At 34.2% G+C, this 18,890-nt stretch overlaps 1 protein-coding gene across 1 annotated transcript in view; it reads left to right on the top strand.

Moving 5' to 3' along the window:
* Positions 1-683: 683 nt before the first annotated feature.
* LOC111043708 (cholecystokinin receptor type A-like) overlaps positions 684-18,890 on the top strand; it is a 221,049-nt gene continuing 202,842 nt past the window's right edge. Inside the window, exons 1-2 of the mRNA XM_039424393.1 lie at positions 684-796; positions 6,314-6,618. Of these exons, the coding sequence (XP_039280327.1) occupies positions 6,379-6,618 (240 nt within the window). The 5' untranslated portion in view covers positions 684-796; positions 6,314-6,378. The remainder of the gene's footprint in view (positions 797-6,313; positions 6,619-18,890) is intronic.

Genomic DNA, 18,890 nt, shown 5'->3' with positions numbered 1-18,890 from the left:
GTGAATTTGTATTCAACTGACTAATGGTGTGGAGAAGAACAGTTATGTGTTTAGAAATTATTTCTCATTCCAATTATTCGAATTGAGTTTGATTGTGATGAATTGTATTTTAGCACCATGTAAATACCTCACCATGTAAGATTATGAATCACATCAAGGATATTGAAATTGGTGATTGAGGAAAACTTGAATCTCATTTCTCCAACAAAGGCTCACTGATATTCAATCAAAAAATCACCAAATTTTGAAAATTGAATCTACATTTGGCATTTCCAAAAAATATGAAAGATTTTTCCTTGTTGAAAGTAGATTTGTAAATGTGAATTTATTCGATTTGAATTTATTTGGTTTATTCGATTCTGATTGTTCAAGACCAAGAAGTAGGCTATTGTTGCTCTGTAGAATTCATAATATTTCACCAATAAGATTGATCAATCTAATTAAACTGAATGATTCCTTCTTCAACTAATAACATAGCATAGAACTAATAATAAAAACCGCAATCTCTTTTCATAGCCCTATTAAATCCCCAAAAATTTCGACTCTTTTTCACGGATTGTGTTGACTTGTAATGCTTACATAAGGGCGGTACAGTGCTGCTATCTGTCGGTGATCTACCCAAGCACTTGCGCATGGCAACTGTTGACTTTCTTCAGAGCGAATCTTCAGTTTGCGCCCAGTAGCGAACGCATATGCAACCGGTCAAACAGCATCCTTTCGAAATTTCGGATTACGCGATTGTTATAATCAACAGGTAAAATAAATATTCCCTACACAGTGACCAATCCTTGGCCTGGTAAGCTATGAACGTTTTGGATTCAAAATAGCATAAATTAATATTAGAAAAATCTGACAATAAAACAAAATTTCTCAAAAAATCATTGGGAGAATAAATAATAATTAATTACAGACATTTTAAGCTTACTGAGAAATTGTGGCTAGTTAAATCATTTCAAGAAATGAAGATATCTCGAATGAGAAACCCATTCCTATCTATAATGATTAATTATTAATCGATACATTTGGTAGAAGATTTTCAGAGCCAGAAAACGATTGAAGAGGAGTAATACAGAATTATAATGACCCAGTTACTACAAAATCAGTATTTTTTGTCGGATCTATATTCACTCAATTACGGGTTTCACTTCTGCTCATTATTCTCTCATTCCAAATAATTTGTAGTCCTATGTAGGTATTTCTAAACTTTTGGAAAACACAAAAATATTATATGCTATTCATTGATTCATACAGTACTTACTGTACAGTGAAAAAGACTCCTTCTGCAAGGAATTTGAAAATACTTCTCGAATAAGGATAATATATTATAGAAAATAACATTCTTCAATTTCTCTCGAATGAATTTATACAGTGGGATATAAATTATCAAGTAGCAGAATTTGGTGAACAGAAAAATCTAAAAATGATTTGTGTCTTGAATACAACATAATCTTCATTGGATATCTCGCATTCATTAAGCTTGGACTAAACCTCTCACCGCTATTTCAACAGAAAATGCTTCCACAGATATTTTTGAGGTTTCTACGACCGGATCAAATAGTTTATTTTTCAAGAATGTATGTAGTATTTATAAGAAAAAATTTCAAGTTCTATGCCCATTGTTCCATCGGAATGAATTGATTGTAAGATAAATAATGAATACCCAAGTTTTCAGATGAAGTCGATTGAAGACTAAACTTATAGAAATTAATCTTTTATATGTATCTAAGGATCAATGCATGATAAATTCTAATTAATAAGCCCATTGAAAATTGCCCGCATTCGCAGAATAGAGACGGCAGCTGCAGATAAGAGGATTTATTCCAAGTCTCTGAGAGACCCAATCAACTAGCTGCGATCTCTTAGTCTTCAAGAACAAAAGAGATTTGCAACTGCAATAATTGCAGTTCACTGTAAGGGGTTCACTATTTGAAATTCTTAATTGAATTCGAGTTAATATGAAACTCTCAGTTGAAATAGTTTCAATCCCAACTATGATATTCAGAATAGGCCTATTCCCCAAAGATCAAAGTGTTCGAACTATTTGGAAATAAATTCTGGTGCTTTTTGATTAGGAAACCTGTGTCTGACACCAATGAGAATACTACCCTATGTAATTAACAATACTGATTCATTAATTTTTGCCAATCAAATTCCCAAATAATATCCCGTGGAATGAATCTTGCTATGAGGTAATGCCTCAAAAATCAGAACCAAAAATTATTGTTCGAAGTGGTTTTTTTCTTCATAATAATATTGAGTAAAGGAAATTATTCATTTTCTATTCCTATTGACCATTATCAATGATGGAATCAAATCAAATTCTTCTAAGATTAACTTGAAAGTTTATTTCTGTTGTCAGGTAGTAACTCCAAAAAAAAATAAAGTACCATATCCAGTATTATTATCCACTAAAGAATATAATATTCATGTAACACGTGTGAAAAGTTCCTCTCTAGAGTAGAAATTGATGGTTGCTCACCTGAAAAATGAGTCCCAAAAGACTGAAATACTGAATCAATGGATGAGTTTGGGTACATCATGAGAGTATTCCGAGTTCAATAAACGAAGTGAGAAGCTTGCTGCATGACCGGTGGAACTCACTGATTTCTTCAGAATTACGGTGCATATCGAAAGCCTCTTTGCTCTTCACCACTGAACCGCTAGAAAAATGATTGACACTGTCATATTCTGTATGACATAACCATGCTAAGGAGAACACGTTCGAGACCGATTTTATGACCTTCCAAGTCACATTTCCAAGACCTATTTATCGATTATTGTCCAAGACAGACTTATTCCCGACTATGTACATAATTCCTATGGAGCAAATAAAAAAAAAAAATAAAAAACGCTTTTCAGTGAAGTTGTTGGCTTGTTAGAGATGCGACTATAGAATTGGAAAGAGAATCTGAACATTTCATATTGACAAAACATGACAATATTATCGAACAATATTTGCTGCTCTGGGAGCAGTGGTTATATACTCACGAACTACACAAACGATTGACCGTTTTCTTTTAAACATAGATTTTCCGGAAATACTTCGGATATTGTGGAGTATGACGTATATACTCGTTTGAAATGTGGATAATATATAAGTTGACATGAACTTGTTTGCTGAAATCAGAAATTCAACTTGAAGTATGCTTATAATTTCTTCATGCAATCAAAACATCTAAGCTCCAACATATGGTACCTATGCTATAAGAGCTCCTCATTAATCTCACCAAGTAACTTCAGCAGTGAGTTTGGGAAGTTATGAAGTATGGTGGTGGTGGAAATATTAAAAGAGTTGATGATATTTAGAATGAATTTCATAAACTGACTCACTTGGGACAGCAACTATGAGGGAATCATGATGAAACGAAAACAATTGGAAAAGGATAAGGAAAACATATTTAATGAAGGATTGAATGCTGTAGCTGCAAAGAGCTCATACAGAGCATTTTGAAATCGATGGTGCTGATTTTGATTTAGAAATAAATCGATACCTCATGACGTGGCTGGGTAAATTCTAGTATCATAACTCTATTCTCAGGTCAAACTTCATTTATTCCAGGGCTTCTGGGATCAGAGCGTTATGGAACTTACCCTGACAATAATAACAAGTCCATCCTGAACGGACATTTCTCGAGGAGTAAATCATGGGTTTATCTGGAAACAGTTTGTGATATGAACACTCCGATATTATTTAGTCACATTGAACAGATAATATTCTGGGGTGAAAGAAAGTTCTCAGAAAATAATCATACGTTTCGAAACATGCAATGCATTTCTGTTCAATAGCCACTTGAGAAATATCAATACAGCTCCTGGAATTCGAATATGCTACAGATTAAAATGACAGGTCTCATATTTCTGTCAACTATAATCTGGTGATTTATTCTTATTCGCCAGCCAGCAACAGACAGCTACATTCATCTGACAAAAACTTTTTTCAGAGAATGCAAAATTGAAATTCCTTGGAACTGTGGTAGTGAAGTGAGGTAAAATGATGAGAAATTCATTACTCTTCAGAGAGCAAACTCGAGTAAACTTTACTCTTTGAGAAGTTGTTCTTCTATCCTTAACACATGTCAACAAGTTAGTCTTCAAGAAGGACAGAAAAGAAGTTTCTTCTATTATGAGCACTTCAGAGTTGCATGTTATCCGGCGTCAACAACTTTATAAAAGCAGATAAGAGACATTATGCATAGAACATTTAAGTCAGCAATTTTAAAGCAGTCTCTTTTAACTACTAATTCATCAACCATTGTTTTCCTCCACTAGCAATAACTGTTACATGGATAATCTCAATAAAAGTCAGGCATAGCCATATTTATGTTCTTGTCTCAATTTTTTCCATTAAATTCATGAGCCAGTTGTATAATGTATGAAAAAGTTATTTTGTTCTAAAATGGGTGATGAAGAGAAAATAATGAGAGAAATTAGGAAAATATGAAAATCAAAGTTTGGAAATTCGTTCTGATGACTGATCCATTTATATGACTGTAAATGAGTAAGGGAATGGAAAAATAAATGGATGAATTGAATCTCTATACAATCCTACCACATGAAACTTAATGAAGGATATCTCTGTTAAAATTGATCAGTACTCTGAAATTGTTTTTGGAGAACCTTACAATCAAGAACACTTTTGAAAATTCAATGCGGAAAGATACTTTGGAAAAGCCTCAACTATAATAATAATAACATGCACATAATAGACTCGAATGAGAATCAATCAAATAGGAACTATAGTACATTAGATTGATTAGAAATGACAGCTTCGTCCCACTTGTAAATAATTCAACTGCTCAATCACTTCACTGATCCTGTTATAATGCACCTCATTGATAAATGTCACTGGTATTATGTTATTGATAAATTGGATTGGTTATGATGTTATAAATGTTATTGATTGAATTGATCAAATCTCAATAGCTCATGAACATTGAATTAACAATAATCCACTATGGAGTTAGAGGACAGTATTAACCTTAAATGATAGATTATGCAATCCCCAACAGAGTTTCGTTTCAATATCATCGTTATTTTGAAAAGTTGCTCTCACAAACTCTAAATCACCCAATCAACAAAACTGTTCAACCACAGATAAGAGTAACACGAGTATAGTGTTGTCTCTGCTTTTACTCATCCGAATGATTGTATTATTACATCAGAAATACTCCACAAATAGCTGTTTAAACAAATTATTCGTATTATCGATGTACAAATAATAGCAGTTTTCGGTCTCCAGTGATTGCTCTCCTCTGTCATCATTAAGCCAGAGCTGTGATGCTAACAAAGTCGTTTTTTCGAAGCACTCAAAAATGTAACGAATCAGGAATCAACGAATTATATATGGAGAAGAGCGGACTACCTCCTCCTCCTAACCCCCCGAATCAACCGATGCCGGGTGATTTGTGTGTTTGCAGTCGATCTTTGCCAACAGCAATGAGATTCGGCGCGTACCTATCAAAAAGCCTGCACAATCTAGAAATCGCTGAACGGAGAGCTTCAAATTCTAAGCGCTCTCCATCTTAAACTCCGAAGACTCTTCAGGCAATCACAATGTCAATATTGAACTAGCTATGGAATGAGGATACTATCCCAATATGAGGATTGAGAACAAATATTTTTTACACGTGACTACCATATTTGTTTCAGATATAAGCGTGAATATTGATTTTCTGTTTTCAATGAGGGGAGGGGTCTGAACTGATCTGGAGCTTCCATCAAGATTGGCTCAGTTGTATTCATTTGGTTTTTGACATGCATAGTTGGATTTTTAGAATAATTCGTCAATATATTATGCAGTAGACAAGTAAGTTGTTCTCTTGGAATAGTTGGAAGGGGAAGTATTGGAGTGAGAGTGGTAGTGACTTATCTTAGCCTGATGTAAATAAACATCACGCAATTCAAGTAGTTACTGAAATCTTAATTATGATTTCAGTTTCGATAGAAACAGATTGAGTTCATTTTGGATCTTAGGCTTATATGCAAGCAACTATTGTACCTGTGCGGTGTTTTGAGGATGGCCCATATGATGGTATCTTGTACATTTATGGAGATTTCTACATTATGATAAGAATATTCCTATTTTATCCCTTTCTTTCCAATCTATTCGATTATTCGTCAATCAAATAGAATATGATCAAACATGTGGGCATATAATATTTTTTTCCATGACAAGACAAACATTATCTAATATATCATCACATTTGTCCTACTCTTCCATCAATGATTCTACGACCCTTAGGTCATGTGTTTGTTTTTGTATTCTTTCTTTCTTGTTATACAATGGAATTATATAGGTTTCTCTGTTTTCCAGGACGTTCCTGAGACGACAGTGATTTTTGGATATTAACCGATGTGAAAAGTGATGAAGCAGCTGTGATGAGTGCGACGTCTGAATTGTGGAACTTAACTGGATACAAAAACGTTACTCTCAACACTACCGTATCTCCAACAAGCATCAGTAATTTCGCTAAAGATCAAGGTGGACCAGGGACAGTGATAATAATAATCTATGTGTCAATATTCTTCCTGGCTGTTTCTGGAAATACGCTTGTTCTAGTTACTCTTGCTCAAAATAAGAGAATGAGAACCGTGACCAATGTGTATCTCCTGAACTTGGTAAGTAGTATTTGATTCGGTTTGTTCATATTATCCAAACTTTGAAACTAATCATAAGTTCACACTTACAAAATACTTATCAAATTTGTCTTATCGAATCATGTATAATCTTATCATAATAATCTTATCATATCTTCCAATTCAATTCAATTTATTCATTCTTCGACCAATGTAAGCTAGGCTACTCGTAGCATTGTTGAATTTGTTTTGAATAATTCTCATTATAGTATAGGGAATTTGTAAGAATCTCTGCAAAGAGAAAGCAGGAGCACCGTGATAACCAGGGAAAATTGAAAAAAGCCTCGTTGTGGGCCGCTTCCCAAGAAATAAAAAAGTTAGAAAAGTAGCACAAGCCTGCCAATGACAATGGAGTTACCTGGTGAATCTGAAATTGCATCTTCATCCCGTTAAAAAAGTGGATTTCAAAATATTGTGATGAACTGAATAGGAGGGGTGAGCGAGTAAGAGCTTGAATGAGTGAGAGTATAAATGAGTAAAAGCTTAGCATGGATGAAAATTATTGATGATGAAAGAGCATGTGATAAAGAGATTGAGCTGGGAGCAGCAAACAGGAATTTTGACCAGGCAGTGCCTAGACGACAAAGGATAGCTTAGCATCCGGAATTCAGATAACAAAGAAGCTAAGTCCTAAACTAAGGACGGGTAGGACCACTATTTGTCATCCCTGCTTGGAACACATGTAACAGAGGAGAGCAGATAGAAGCACATATATTGATATGGTGCACTAGCTAAAAGCACAACTGATTAACAATTCAAACTAGAGTGAGCATTGCATGGAGTGCTCCATTGGAAACTTTCAAAGAATTTTTCTAGTTTATAGATACTCTTTATAGCTATCAGATGCCCTTGATGTAAGCTCTCAAATACAGTTTTGTTTTTGTGAGCTTATTACTAGATACAAATCACATGTTGATAGAATGTCTTCATGAGTGCTTGTGAGTTTTCGTATAAATGTATTATTCATTAATCAATCCTGGTGAAGATGTAGCATCTTTTCGATTAATTTTAAAAATGTTTCTTATTTTAATTCTGGCTACAGCTCCACGATCAGATATCCTTTCTACCTTACAAACTCATTAATATTCTAGTAACTAAACTGACGCTTGGAAGTTATGAGAATTTACTCGTGAAACAAAGTAACTTCTAGCATGAATCCATGATTTGATTCAATTGGATAGACTCCATTGATTTCATAGTTAGAATCGATGAGAAATCGATGGATACAACGTTGAATTTTAAGTGAAAAATGCCTTAAATTGCCAAGTTTCCTATATTTAGACTATATTCATTCATTAGAAAGATAAATTCTGCTAATATATATATATATATATATATATATAATATATATATATATATAATATAAAGCTTTTCAACAAATGAAACATGCACTCAACCCAGAACCCAGAACCAAAACACACCAGAATTCACTCAATATAAATTATGTATACAGCCTATGCACTGGCTGTCAAGGTTTGCCAAAGTCTCTCACGAGATGAGTCTGCTAAAGTCTTTTTCTTATACTTTCGTGATATATGTGAGTTGTCTCCAAAATATCGAATCTAAATGTGTTATTTGCATTCACCACGATTTTCTCTGGTATTTCCCCAAATTCAGAAACCTAATGAACTGGAATACAATTATCACAAGTAGTATTATTATTCACTCACCATCTGGCATTCCAAACTCATTATTCGATGACTAAGCTCCTACATATAAACTCCAGGAGCCCAGGAGCCCTGGACCAGCTCTAGATAAACTCCCTGAGGAGATAGACTTCTTTTTACCAGTTGAGATATAATTGAACAATTATGAGCAGTGAAAGCTATGTGGTTCCATTGAATCATCATTCTCTCAACATAATATTTATACTTCTGCATGAATGTTAATTTAACAAGCGAAGAGACGGTCCTGTTGAGTGGGCAAATATATATCGTGCGTGGGAGCTATAAAGCTTCATCTCACAGCTATCTATTCACGAACTCAGTGTTGAGAATCAGTTTCATTTTGCATAGTACCGGTACTGCCGTCTGTCGACTGTCGTCACCAACGAGTTGTGACTCGTTGACAGTTGATAGCTGGGCAAGCAATGCTATCTCAATTAATTTCAAGTGTAGCTTGCAGACAAATTTCCTAATAGAACAGAAATCGGTACTCTGTGTAACTATCCACGTGTACCTCGAGTTTTGAATGCAGCTATCATAACTTTTTTCTCCCATACAATAACAATTAATATCAAAAAATTTAAATCGCATTCATTCTTCACATCGCTAGTTGTAAACTTGATTCAAATCATTTAATAGCTATTTACTATGTTTATGTGTAATCACTCATCCAACTATTCTAATTTCAAAGATTTTTTTCAACTATTGAAAATAATATCTCATTTTTCAATCACATATCATTTTCAACTTACTAAATTTTTTGGGCTATTGTACTTAATAATTCGAAGTTATCTACTCTGGAATTGAGAACTTAGCAGAAATCTTTCACACAAAAATAAAACTATCCAATCCAATCTCTTCTTTCTTGTATCATAGATGGCAAAATCATACTTGAGTTGAAAAAGTCAATAATTTTATCAGTTTAAAAATCAGTCAAAATAGCCTACTCATCGACTGCAGATTACGTTCTAGAATCGGAATGCAGTGCTCTATCAGCATTAGTTATGAAAAGATGAATAATGAGGAATTAATTCATGTTGTGCAGGTGCATTAAGCATTCTAAAAGCTATGTTCTTCCTTAGAATCTCGTTCATTTAGGTTCGAAGTGGTTAATGTGAGCTTTTAGAATGTTAGCTATACAGAAGGAGCGAGCAGCGATTTTTGCTTGAGAAGATATTTTGAGATTACTGTTGTCCAAAATCTTATGAGGAGAATTTGAGTGGAAAATGTATTCCCTACTCGTGAATTCGAGTTCGATGTTGAAAGCTTGAGATGTATTATACATCAATTCAAATTATCTCCTCACAAAATATATAATGTAGTCTATTGTCGCTAAGGAAATACATTTCCCACATTGATCATTATTTTGGTCAAAACTGAAAGTTGCTGAGAATAGATCGAATACATTTTTTATCTTGAAAAAAATTCAGCCTAACAATAGTAAAAAAACAAAAGCAATTCAAATAATCCATTTCAATCCAAGTATAGTACTATTGGATTATTCTAACTTATTTCTCATGAAGTGATTCAATATCACATGCATATATGAACATAGTTCAACCCATGAAATTAATGAGTATAATATGTACGCATCTAATTGGAGATTGCAGGCTCCAAAGGCTCTAACGATTTGATTTCTGGTTGAAAATGAGAAATCGTATGTGTATAACTAGAGAACTGTATGATTTGTTAAAGATGTAGAAATATTTATTTAGAAATTTCGTGCAAACAAAACAACATGCCTAAAATGAAAGAATTGATTCACCAAATGAACCAGGTTACAACACTTTATTGATATCTTGCGGTGGATAGGTGAGGATACGCATTAGGAGCTGACAGTGTTTTCTAAACTGCAGTAGATACTGGTCTCCTTCACTATTTACATATTCTATTGAATCACTATTTCGGCTGAGATATATTGGTTGTTGTGTGTATTTTCAACTCGAATGGATGTAAACTAAAAATGTTTGTTTGGCAAACAGTTTATCCACGATACTTGGAAGATGCTAATTCCACTTTCAAGTGATACGAAACTTGAACAAACTATAGAGAACGAATTTTCTCCTGGAAATATCCGACAATATCATTTCTCAGATTTTTCCAAGAACTAGTCGAGAGTGAATGTTCAAATTTGGTACATGGGTCTAGCTAAGGGGGGCAATGTTGTATAAGGTGTTGTTGTAGAAGGGCTTGAAAATATTACGCCAAGGATACGCCCAAAATCCTTGTTTTCAAGCGTTTTTATTTACGTTTTCTAAGCTTTATCAAGAGTAAAAATATTCAAATTTGGTCTAACTTTTCAGTTAGGTTCTAAAAATTTAATGTAAGAAAGGTATCAAAATTTCGCCCGAAATCGAAGTTTTTCAGCTTATTCCCAGTTTTATGAGAAGTAATAGGTGATTGTCGGAAAGTTTGACAATTGGTACAGTAGTTCAACTGAGGTGTATAAGTAAAGCTATTTTGAGAGCGCTTGGAAATAATTGCGAACACCAAAGATAATCGCCAGCGTTTTATGTGTTAACAGAACCTAACAAAAACGTTTATATCCATTATGAAGGTTCAGCTAGAGCCTAGAGAGGTTGCGTAGAGAGGTCTTTAAGATTATGCCAAAGGGCTCCCACGAACGATTGAACTTGATACTCTAAACCCTGGACCCTGCAATTTTTTAAGTAAGCCACACTAGATTGTAGCTTGAAAGGGCAAATATGAATGTTTTGCAAGTTCTGAACATTATTATTGTTCTAGATAAAGAAGTGGACTGAAATAAAATAATTCTCATTTCGTAATATATTTTCTACAAGGGAATGATTCTCGTATACATACATTTGGTCAACTTTTTCGTGAACTAGTTGATAAGAAACGTACAGCGGCTCAGCAAGGGTCTAAACATTTCTTGTAGAGAGAGCTTCAGAAATTCGCCAGCTATAAGACAAAAATTGGCGTTTTCCAGCATTTTTCTGCATTGTCTAAATCAACTGGAAAGAGTCTGAAAGTCTGTTTGACTATTTTACGGTAGACAGTAAGCTAGAATGAAGAAGCCGGAAATCCAGGATGTCTAGACGGATGAGGCGAGCGAAGCGAGTCTGTCGGCTAGTTCTTGATAAGGTAATTTGGAAGAGAGTAGGAGCTTTGTCATTTTTTCAGAAAGTTAAGAAAGCTATTAAGGGCTTGGTAGCTCAGTTGTATGATGGAGCTGCCTACTATCGCTGTGTCATTTTGTTGGGTTATGGGATTCCAATCCATCTGTATATTTTGGATAATTTCTTACATTATTACTCAGTGAAAAGTCATACATTTGAATGGTAATCAAAAAAAGCAGAATATTTCTCAAAATAACATTTTTTCAAGTTATATAAAACCCAATAATAACGAACATTCAATAGAAACAGCAGCATAATAAGCAATGTTAGTCAGAATGAGTTCAGTGAACTAATCAACAACTTTATTGGTTGGAATATAACAGGATGGATTTAGAACATAGATTCTATTATGGTTGATGTTATCACTTCATTCAGTCGCACTGACATATATTTGCACCTTGACTCATTGAATTGTTCAATTGATGTCAATTATTAATATCGTCTGGTGAATTGATCATTGAAATCCGAAATTGAATTAGTTCCATGTTCAGGTGATCGTATATTTGAATTCACTTCTTCGTGATCAATTAATTATTGACATTGATGGAGACGATAATAGCTCACTTCCACAGTATCTGATTGTAGGAGTTCTCCTACCTATATGAGGTTTCCTACCATGACAGATATTGAATGAGTACAGTATTATGAATGACATCACATCTTATAATCGTCAAATTAACATTGCATCATAATATTATCAAGTACTGTACCATTGAAATTCAAATCTCTCCTAATATTGGAGTCCAATTATGTAATTGCACTCCATGCAATTATGAACTTATGCAATGTTGCATCATTGGAGTTCAAATGTCAACAACTCAAGTCAAATTCAACTGAAATACTCAATCAAGGGAAAATAATGATTCCACTTCACAAAAATATTCAGGCTCTCTCCAATCATTAAATACTTAGAATTTTTTATGGAAATTGTATAAATTCTCAGGATCTTTTTAAATTTTGATAGATATCGGATCAAAACAGCATTTTTCCAATATTCTTCCTGAAAATAATCAATTGTATAAATAAGACAGTCCGAAAATACTCAACTGAAATTTGATTTATTGATTATACATCAATAGATATGTATTGAGTTAGTTATGAATTGATTATAAATAATAGTTATGTATTAGCTCGCCTAATCTATGTATTAAATGCACAGTTCAACCCTGAGATCTCAGGCAAAAATAAGAGAGAAGAAAAAGAGAAAGAAAGGAAAACAGAGTGGAAGAGAGAGGAATAAAAAGAAGAGAAAGAAAGGAAAAAAAGAGAAAACTAGAATGAGAAACAAAAAGAGAAGAGAAAAAGAATGAAATAGAGAAAGAGAAAGAAATAGGAAAGGGGAAGAGAGAGATAGATAGAGAGGAAAAAATCAAGAAAGAGAAGGAGAATGAGAGAAAAATAAATAGAGAAACTGAAAGAACAAGAGAAGGAGATAGAGAAATAAAGATAGAAATAGAAAGAAAGAATTTGAGAAAGGGAAAGGCAGAAAAGAGATTGATTGATTGATTGAGTCCTTTATTTATGTGGATTACAATATATACTGGCTTATACACTTATATACAATAGCTTACAATACAGCAAAATATTTATAGATGAATTTACATAATATAGACTAAGAAAATAATTATTGAACTGTATATGATATGAAAAAGCAATTTGTGATATAATAACTATAGATAATAATTAATTAAATTGTTATGCATCTACATAAATTGGCGGAGATTTGGACATATCAATGTCCATTCTTCGGAAAGAATATTAAAAATATCCTCCCCACTAACTCTCTACCAAAACGTTAATTTCATTATTTAAACTAAGGATTCATTTATTAATGGAAATATTGTAAAAGTTTTAATCAATATGAATATTTAAGAGAAAAAAAAACAGGAAATTGATAAAGTAAAATAATTCTATCTATATATATATATATAAAAGCGAAATGGCACTCACTCACTGACTGACTGACTCACTCACTCACTCACTCACTCACTCACTCATCTATATATATAAAAGCGAAATGGCACTCACTCACTGACTGACTGACTCACTGACTCACTCACTCACTCACTCACTCGCATAACTAAAAATCTACCGGACCAAAAACGTTCAAATTTGGTAGGTATGATCAGTTGGCCCTTTAGAGGCGCACTAAGAAATCTTTTGGCAATATTTTAACTCTAAGGGTTGTTTTAAAGGGTTTAAAGTTCGTCTTTTAGCATGTATATTCTTCTTCTCCCAATCTCTTAATTTATAATTGAAATTTCCATATCATATGTTACTATAGAACTATAATCTAGATAGAGTACCTCTTCGAAACAGGTGTTAACTGGCAACTAAATTAATAATTTTGTCAGGTTGGCATTAAGTTGAGTTGACTTTGTTAGGTTGGCACCAAGTTGAAGATTTAAATGCATTTATAAAAAATGATTGGAAAAATTGATTGTGCACTGCTACTTCAATCCTGGGAATATTATATTACTAGCAGTCAGGCTCGCTTTGCTCGCCATATCCGTTTAGCCAGCCGTTTAGTCTGGACCCCCGACTGGATTGTCCTAACATATGATAAAAATGCCCAAATGAAAAATGCAGGCGAGCGAAGCGAGCCTGCTTATCTCATTCTTGGACGATCCAGTCGGGGATCCAGGGGGCGGAGCCCCCTGGCTAGACGGATATGGCGAGCGAAGCGAGCCTGACGGCTAGTAGGTAGATAAGATCAAATAATTGATTAATAAAATGAAGTAGGCTGAAAGTAGATCAGGGTTATCAATCAACTTTCAGTAATATACAGCAGTATGCAGTGGATAATTGAAATAACATGAGTTTATATAATATATATATATATATATATTATATATATATATATTATATATAAATAACCAATTTGTTCTATAACAGGTTTAAAGGTTTATATTGGTGGAATGGGTGAGGGATGGTTGTCATGTGATCGTTCTAGGGCCGGACAGTTTCAGTCATTTGTTCCAAAAGATGTTTTTTTTTAAAGTCAGGATGAAGCTCGCTCGGCTCTCGATAAACCTGATAGAAACAGGAAGTGCATTCCATGCATGACAGGCACTGACTAAGAAGGATTTTGTGAAAATAGTAGTTCGATTATTGGGTATCCTTAAAGTACTTTCTCCAGTTCTAGTATGTGAAGCATCTATCCTCCTACCTTCAGAGACAAATTTGAAATCATCTTTAAAATAGTTCGGATTACCGTATTTCAAGATATCTCTAACAAGCTTGACTATTCGAAAAAGCCTTTGATCGGGAAGCTTTAATGTTGAACTAGCAATGTGGGCTGTGGTGATATGATCATGGCGTTGGAGAGAGTAGACGAAACATAGACAATAATTTTGGCAACGCTGTAGTTTATCATTCAGAGTGACTTGCATATAGTTAGGAACAGAATTACAATACATTAAATGTGGAAAGATGAGAGATTGAACCAATAATAATTTAATGTTTCTAGGGAGGATATCGTGCATTTTCTTCAATGCATGCATGGCTGAGAATACCTTTTTACAAGTTTTGTTCACTTGTTCTGACCAGTCAAGATTATTATTCATAATAATGCCTAAATTTTTAACTGAGCTACAGTAAGGAATGTCATTACCGTCTACACTAATTTTGTGAATCGATTCAAGGTCAATATTGTTTATAAGACGAGATTATCCAATTATAATGGGTTGTGTTTTGATACTTACTTTCCGTGTCAAGGATCACCAGTCTTCTATTTTTCTATATATTTCGCTCCCAAAATTTAGCCACCCGGAGGGCTTTGTCGTTGCTTTGGAGGAGGTCGTCATGAGAGCAGTTTGTGTCAAGCAACTCGCACTGCAATAGGTGAGTGTAGTTTTGTTCCAGGCCGCAGTCGCAGGCAGCATCGTCCTGAATGTAACCCCAGCGTTACATTGATGTACGCGAACCCCAGCGTTGTGTTTTGATGGGATTAAGCTTAAGGCCACTTTTCTTTGTCCATTCCACTATCGGATTGATATCCTGATTCATTATTCCAACTGTTTCATTAATTTTTGTTATGGGACAGCTTAAATAGATTTGAAGGTCGTCTGCATAAGTATGGAAACTGGAGAATTTGATAATGGAAGAAAGGTCATTAGCATACAAAGTGAAGAGGAGGGGGCCTAAAATTGAACCTTGTGGTACTCCATGCATAACGTTTTTCCAAGTTGACTTTTTGTCACCGACAGATACACATTGTTTCCTACCTAATAGATAGGATTTGAACCAAACTAACGAGTTGTGACTGAAACCAAGAATAGCCAACTTATTCAAAAGGACTGTATGATCAACAGTATCTGATGCTTTAGAAAAATCAAATAGGGTGAGGATGGTGCATTTTCTTTGGTCCATAGCTAACCTTATATCATCAGTGACACGAAGTAGAGCTGTCTCGGTTGAATGGAAATTTCTAAAGCCTGATTGAAAGTTATGAAGCTTACTATTCTTGTCTAGAAATTTCACAACTTGAGCATGAATGAGTCTTTCTAGCACTTTGGACAATGCAGGTAGAATACTGATTGGTCCGAAATCCTCAACTTTATTGGGTGATAGAACTTTATTCAGAGGGCGAACCAGAGCAAACTTCCAGTTTTCAGGGAAATTGCCTTCTTCAAGTGACTTGTTGAAAATGTATGTAATGGTTGGTAAAACAGCAAATAACATCTTCTTGATAAATTTAATAGGAATTTTGTCTACACCCATAGCATTACTATGAATACGTTGAATTGCTTTAAAAGTGTCTTCTTCAGAGATATGATGGAAATGAAATTGATCAGTAATTGGTAAATCTAAGTTTGTAACCTGCTCTTCAAGATCATCGATATGATTAGCAATGACAACTTCGTCGCGTTGGTTAGAGTGTGAAACGAAATGGTGATTTATATTGTTCAATGATAAGTCAATTTGGGGATTCGATTTCTGTTTGCCAAGCCCGAATTCTTTTATTCCCTGCCGAAGTGATTTAGAGTCTTGTCTATTGTTTGTCATGAACGAATTCAAGTACCTAATCTTTGAGTTCCGTAATTCCTGTTTAACTCTATTTCTAAGGCTCCTATACTCAATGAAACTGTTCAAGTCAAATGTATTTTTAAATTTTCTATGTGCTTTGTCTCTACGTCCCATCGTCTTAAGTAAGTCATCCACGGTACTCGTCGTTTTCTATTAATCCTCCTTGTCACATAAGGTGCATGTTTGTCATACAAAGTCAAAGTCCAATTCTCGAAAGTCTTGACCATGTCATCAACTGAGGGTAATGCTTCAATTTGATGCCTTGGAGTCTGAGCCACATCAGTCAGGAAGGCGGCTCTCTATAAGTGATAATTTTCTGTTCTGGCTTGGGTATCTTATGGGAAAGTACACAGTAGATTAAATCATGTCTAGAAATAGCTGGGACTGAGATTTGGCCTGCTTGAACAGCCTCATTAGGATCACTAACAATGAGAAGGTCAATGAGTGTGTCTGATTCATTAGACTAGTATGATGAGTTGGATCGAGAAGTAAAATAGTCATGTTTAGGCATTGGAAAATTGTAGTCAGTTGAAAGTAGTTAAAGCTACGATTTGTCATGTTCGGTGTTCATATCCCACATACCTAGTATACGGTTATAACAAGGCATAAGAGAAAGCAAGGCATTTTCGAAATCTGTGAAATGACCTATTTTTGGTGGGCGATAACAGATATCAAAGAGTAATTTATCAGTACTAGATAAGGATAATTCAAGTAGTATAAACTCTGGTCTGGAACAATACTCTTGTTTAGATGTGATTAAAACTTTTGTTTTGATACCATCTTTCACATAAATAGCTACACCCCCACAAGCTTTATTTAATCTATCATTCCGGAAAAGATTATATCCAGACAATGCAACAAAATTTGATGAAATACTAGGCTTCAAAAATGATTCGGAAATTCTGAATATATTGAAGTCCTGAAAACGGAAGATTGCTCAGAGTTCATCAATGTGGCAGCTGAGGGATTGTACGTTAAGATGAGCAGCCTTGAAAAGTTTTTTGAAAGAGTGGAGCTTATTTGCTTGAAACATACCTGCGTCATTATTACTATTATTGAGATAATCATACCTACTTGAGGGCGAGCGAGCTGACGTGTCAGTGAGAGGCATCATGGAAGCAGCAGACCAATCGTGAACCGACCTCATAACGACACATGAAGGGGAAAATGGTGATGAAACTGATAAAACTTAACCTAAATGAAAAAGTCTCTTGATTCGAGTGCATTCAGTATGCCTTGTATGCCTTGATAGTTCGGCTCCCTTCACTATTTAAAACACTAGTTCAAAAAATTCACTAAACACAATAAGATGTGGATGTGTGGAGTTCCGGTGATGAATAATCCCAATGGTGAATAAGATGAAGATTGAGGGAGAACTGGTAGTGGGAGATCTAGTCCAAGTGGAGATAGAGCGAGTAGGTATCCAGTAAATGGAAGAATCGGGTCCAAGTGGAGGTAGAGCGAGAAGGAATCCAGTAGTAGAAGATCGAGTCCGAGTGGAGAAAGAGAGAGATGGAATCCAGTGGTGGAAAATCGAGTCCAAGTGGAGATAGAGAGAGATGGAATCCAGTAGTGGAAGATCGTGTTCAAGGTGGAGATATAGCGAAATGGGATCCAGTAAAAACTGAAAAAGAGAAGAAAAAACCAACAGAAAAACGAAAAATCTTTGAAGAAAGTTATCAATAGAGAAAAGATACATAATACAACTGATAATGAATAATATTTGCATAAAATTGAAGAGGAATAGTATGATTTAATGTGGGAAAGAATCAAATATCAAATATGGATATTAGTAGAAAGAAATCAGATAGAAAGAGAAATAGATATAGAAAGAGAATAAAACATTTGAACATGCTGGATAGCTAGTAGAAAAATCACAGGGAAAATAATGATAATAATAGGGAAGAAGAGAAGGGAAAGAAGGAATATGCACAAATTGAGAAGAACTTATGAAACTGAACTATAGAATAAGAAATAGAACATCGTATTGTGATCTAGAATTATTCAAGGAAAGAAGAAGAAGAAGAAAAGAAAAAGAAGAGAAGAAGAAGAAGAAGAAGAAGAAGAAGAAGAAGAAGAAGAAGAATAGAAAATAATAATAGAAAAGAATAATAATCATCATCGCAAAAATCACAACAGTTATAATAAATGTAGTAAAAATTACAACAATATTCTCGTAATTATTATAAATATAAGATCAAGAAGAGAAATGAGAAAAAAGATAAGAAGTAGAGGAGACGATGGAGAAAGTGCTAGATTATTTTAGATGAGTTTTAAATAGGATTGAACGGTGAAGTATGAAAATTATTATATAGTATTAGAAGTATAATTAATTATTGGGAGTTGCAATAACGATAAAAGTAGTAAATTGAGTACTGTAATATTTTAGTGATGAATGTCTAAGATAACGTTAAATGAAACA

The sequence above is a fragment of the Nilaparvata lugens genome, chromosome 3 (genome assembly GCF_014356525.2).
Source record: "Nilaparvata lugens isolate BPH chromosome 3, ASM1435652v1, whole genome shotgun sequence".
NCBI lineage: Eukaryota > Metazoa > Arthropoda > Insecta > Hemiptera > Delphacidae > Nilaparvata > Nilaparvata lugens.
This window is presented reverse-complemented; position numbering and strand designations above follow the sequence as displayed.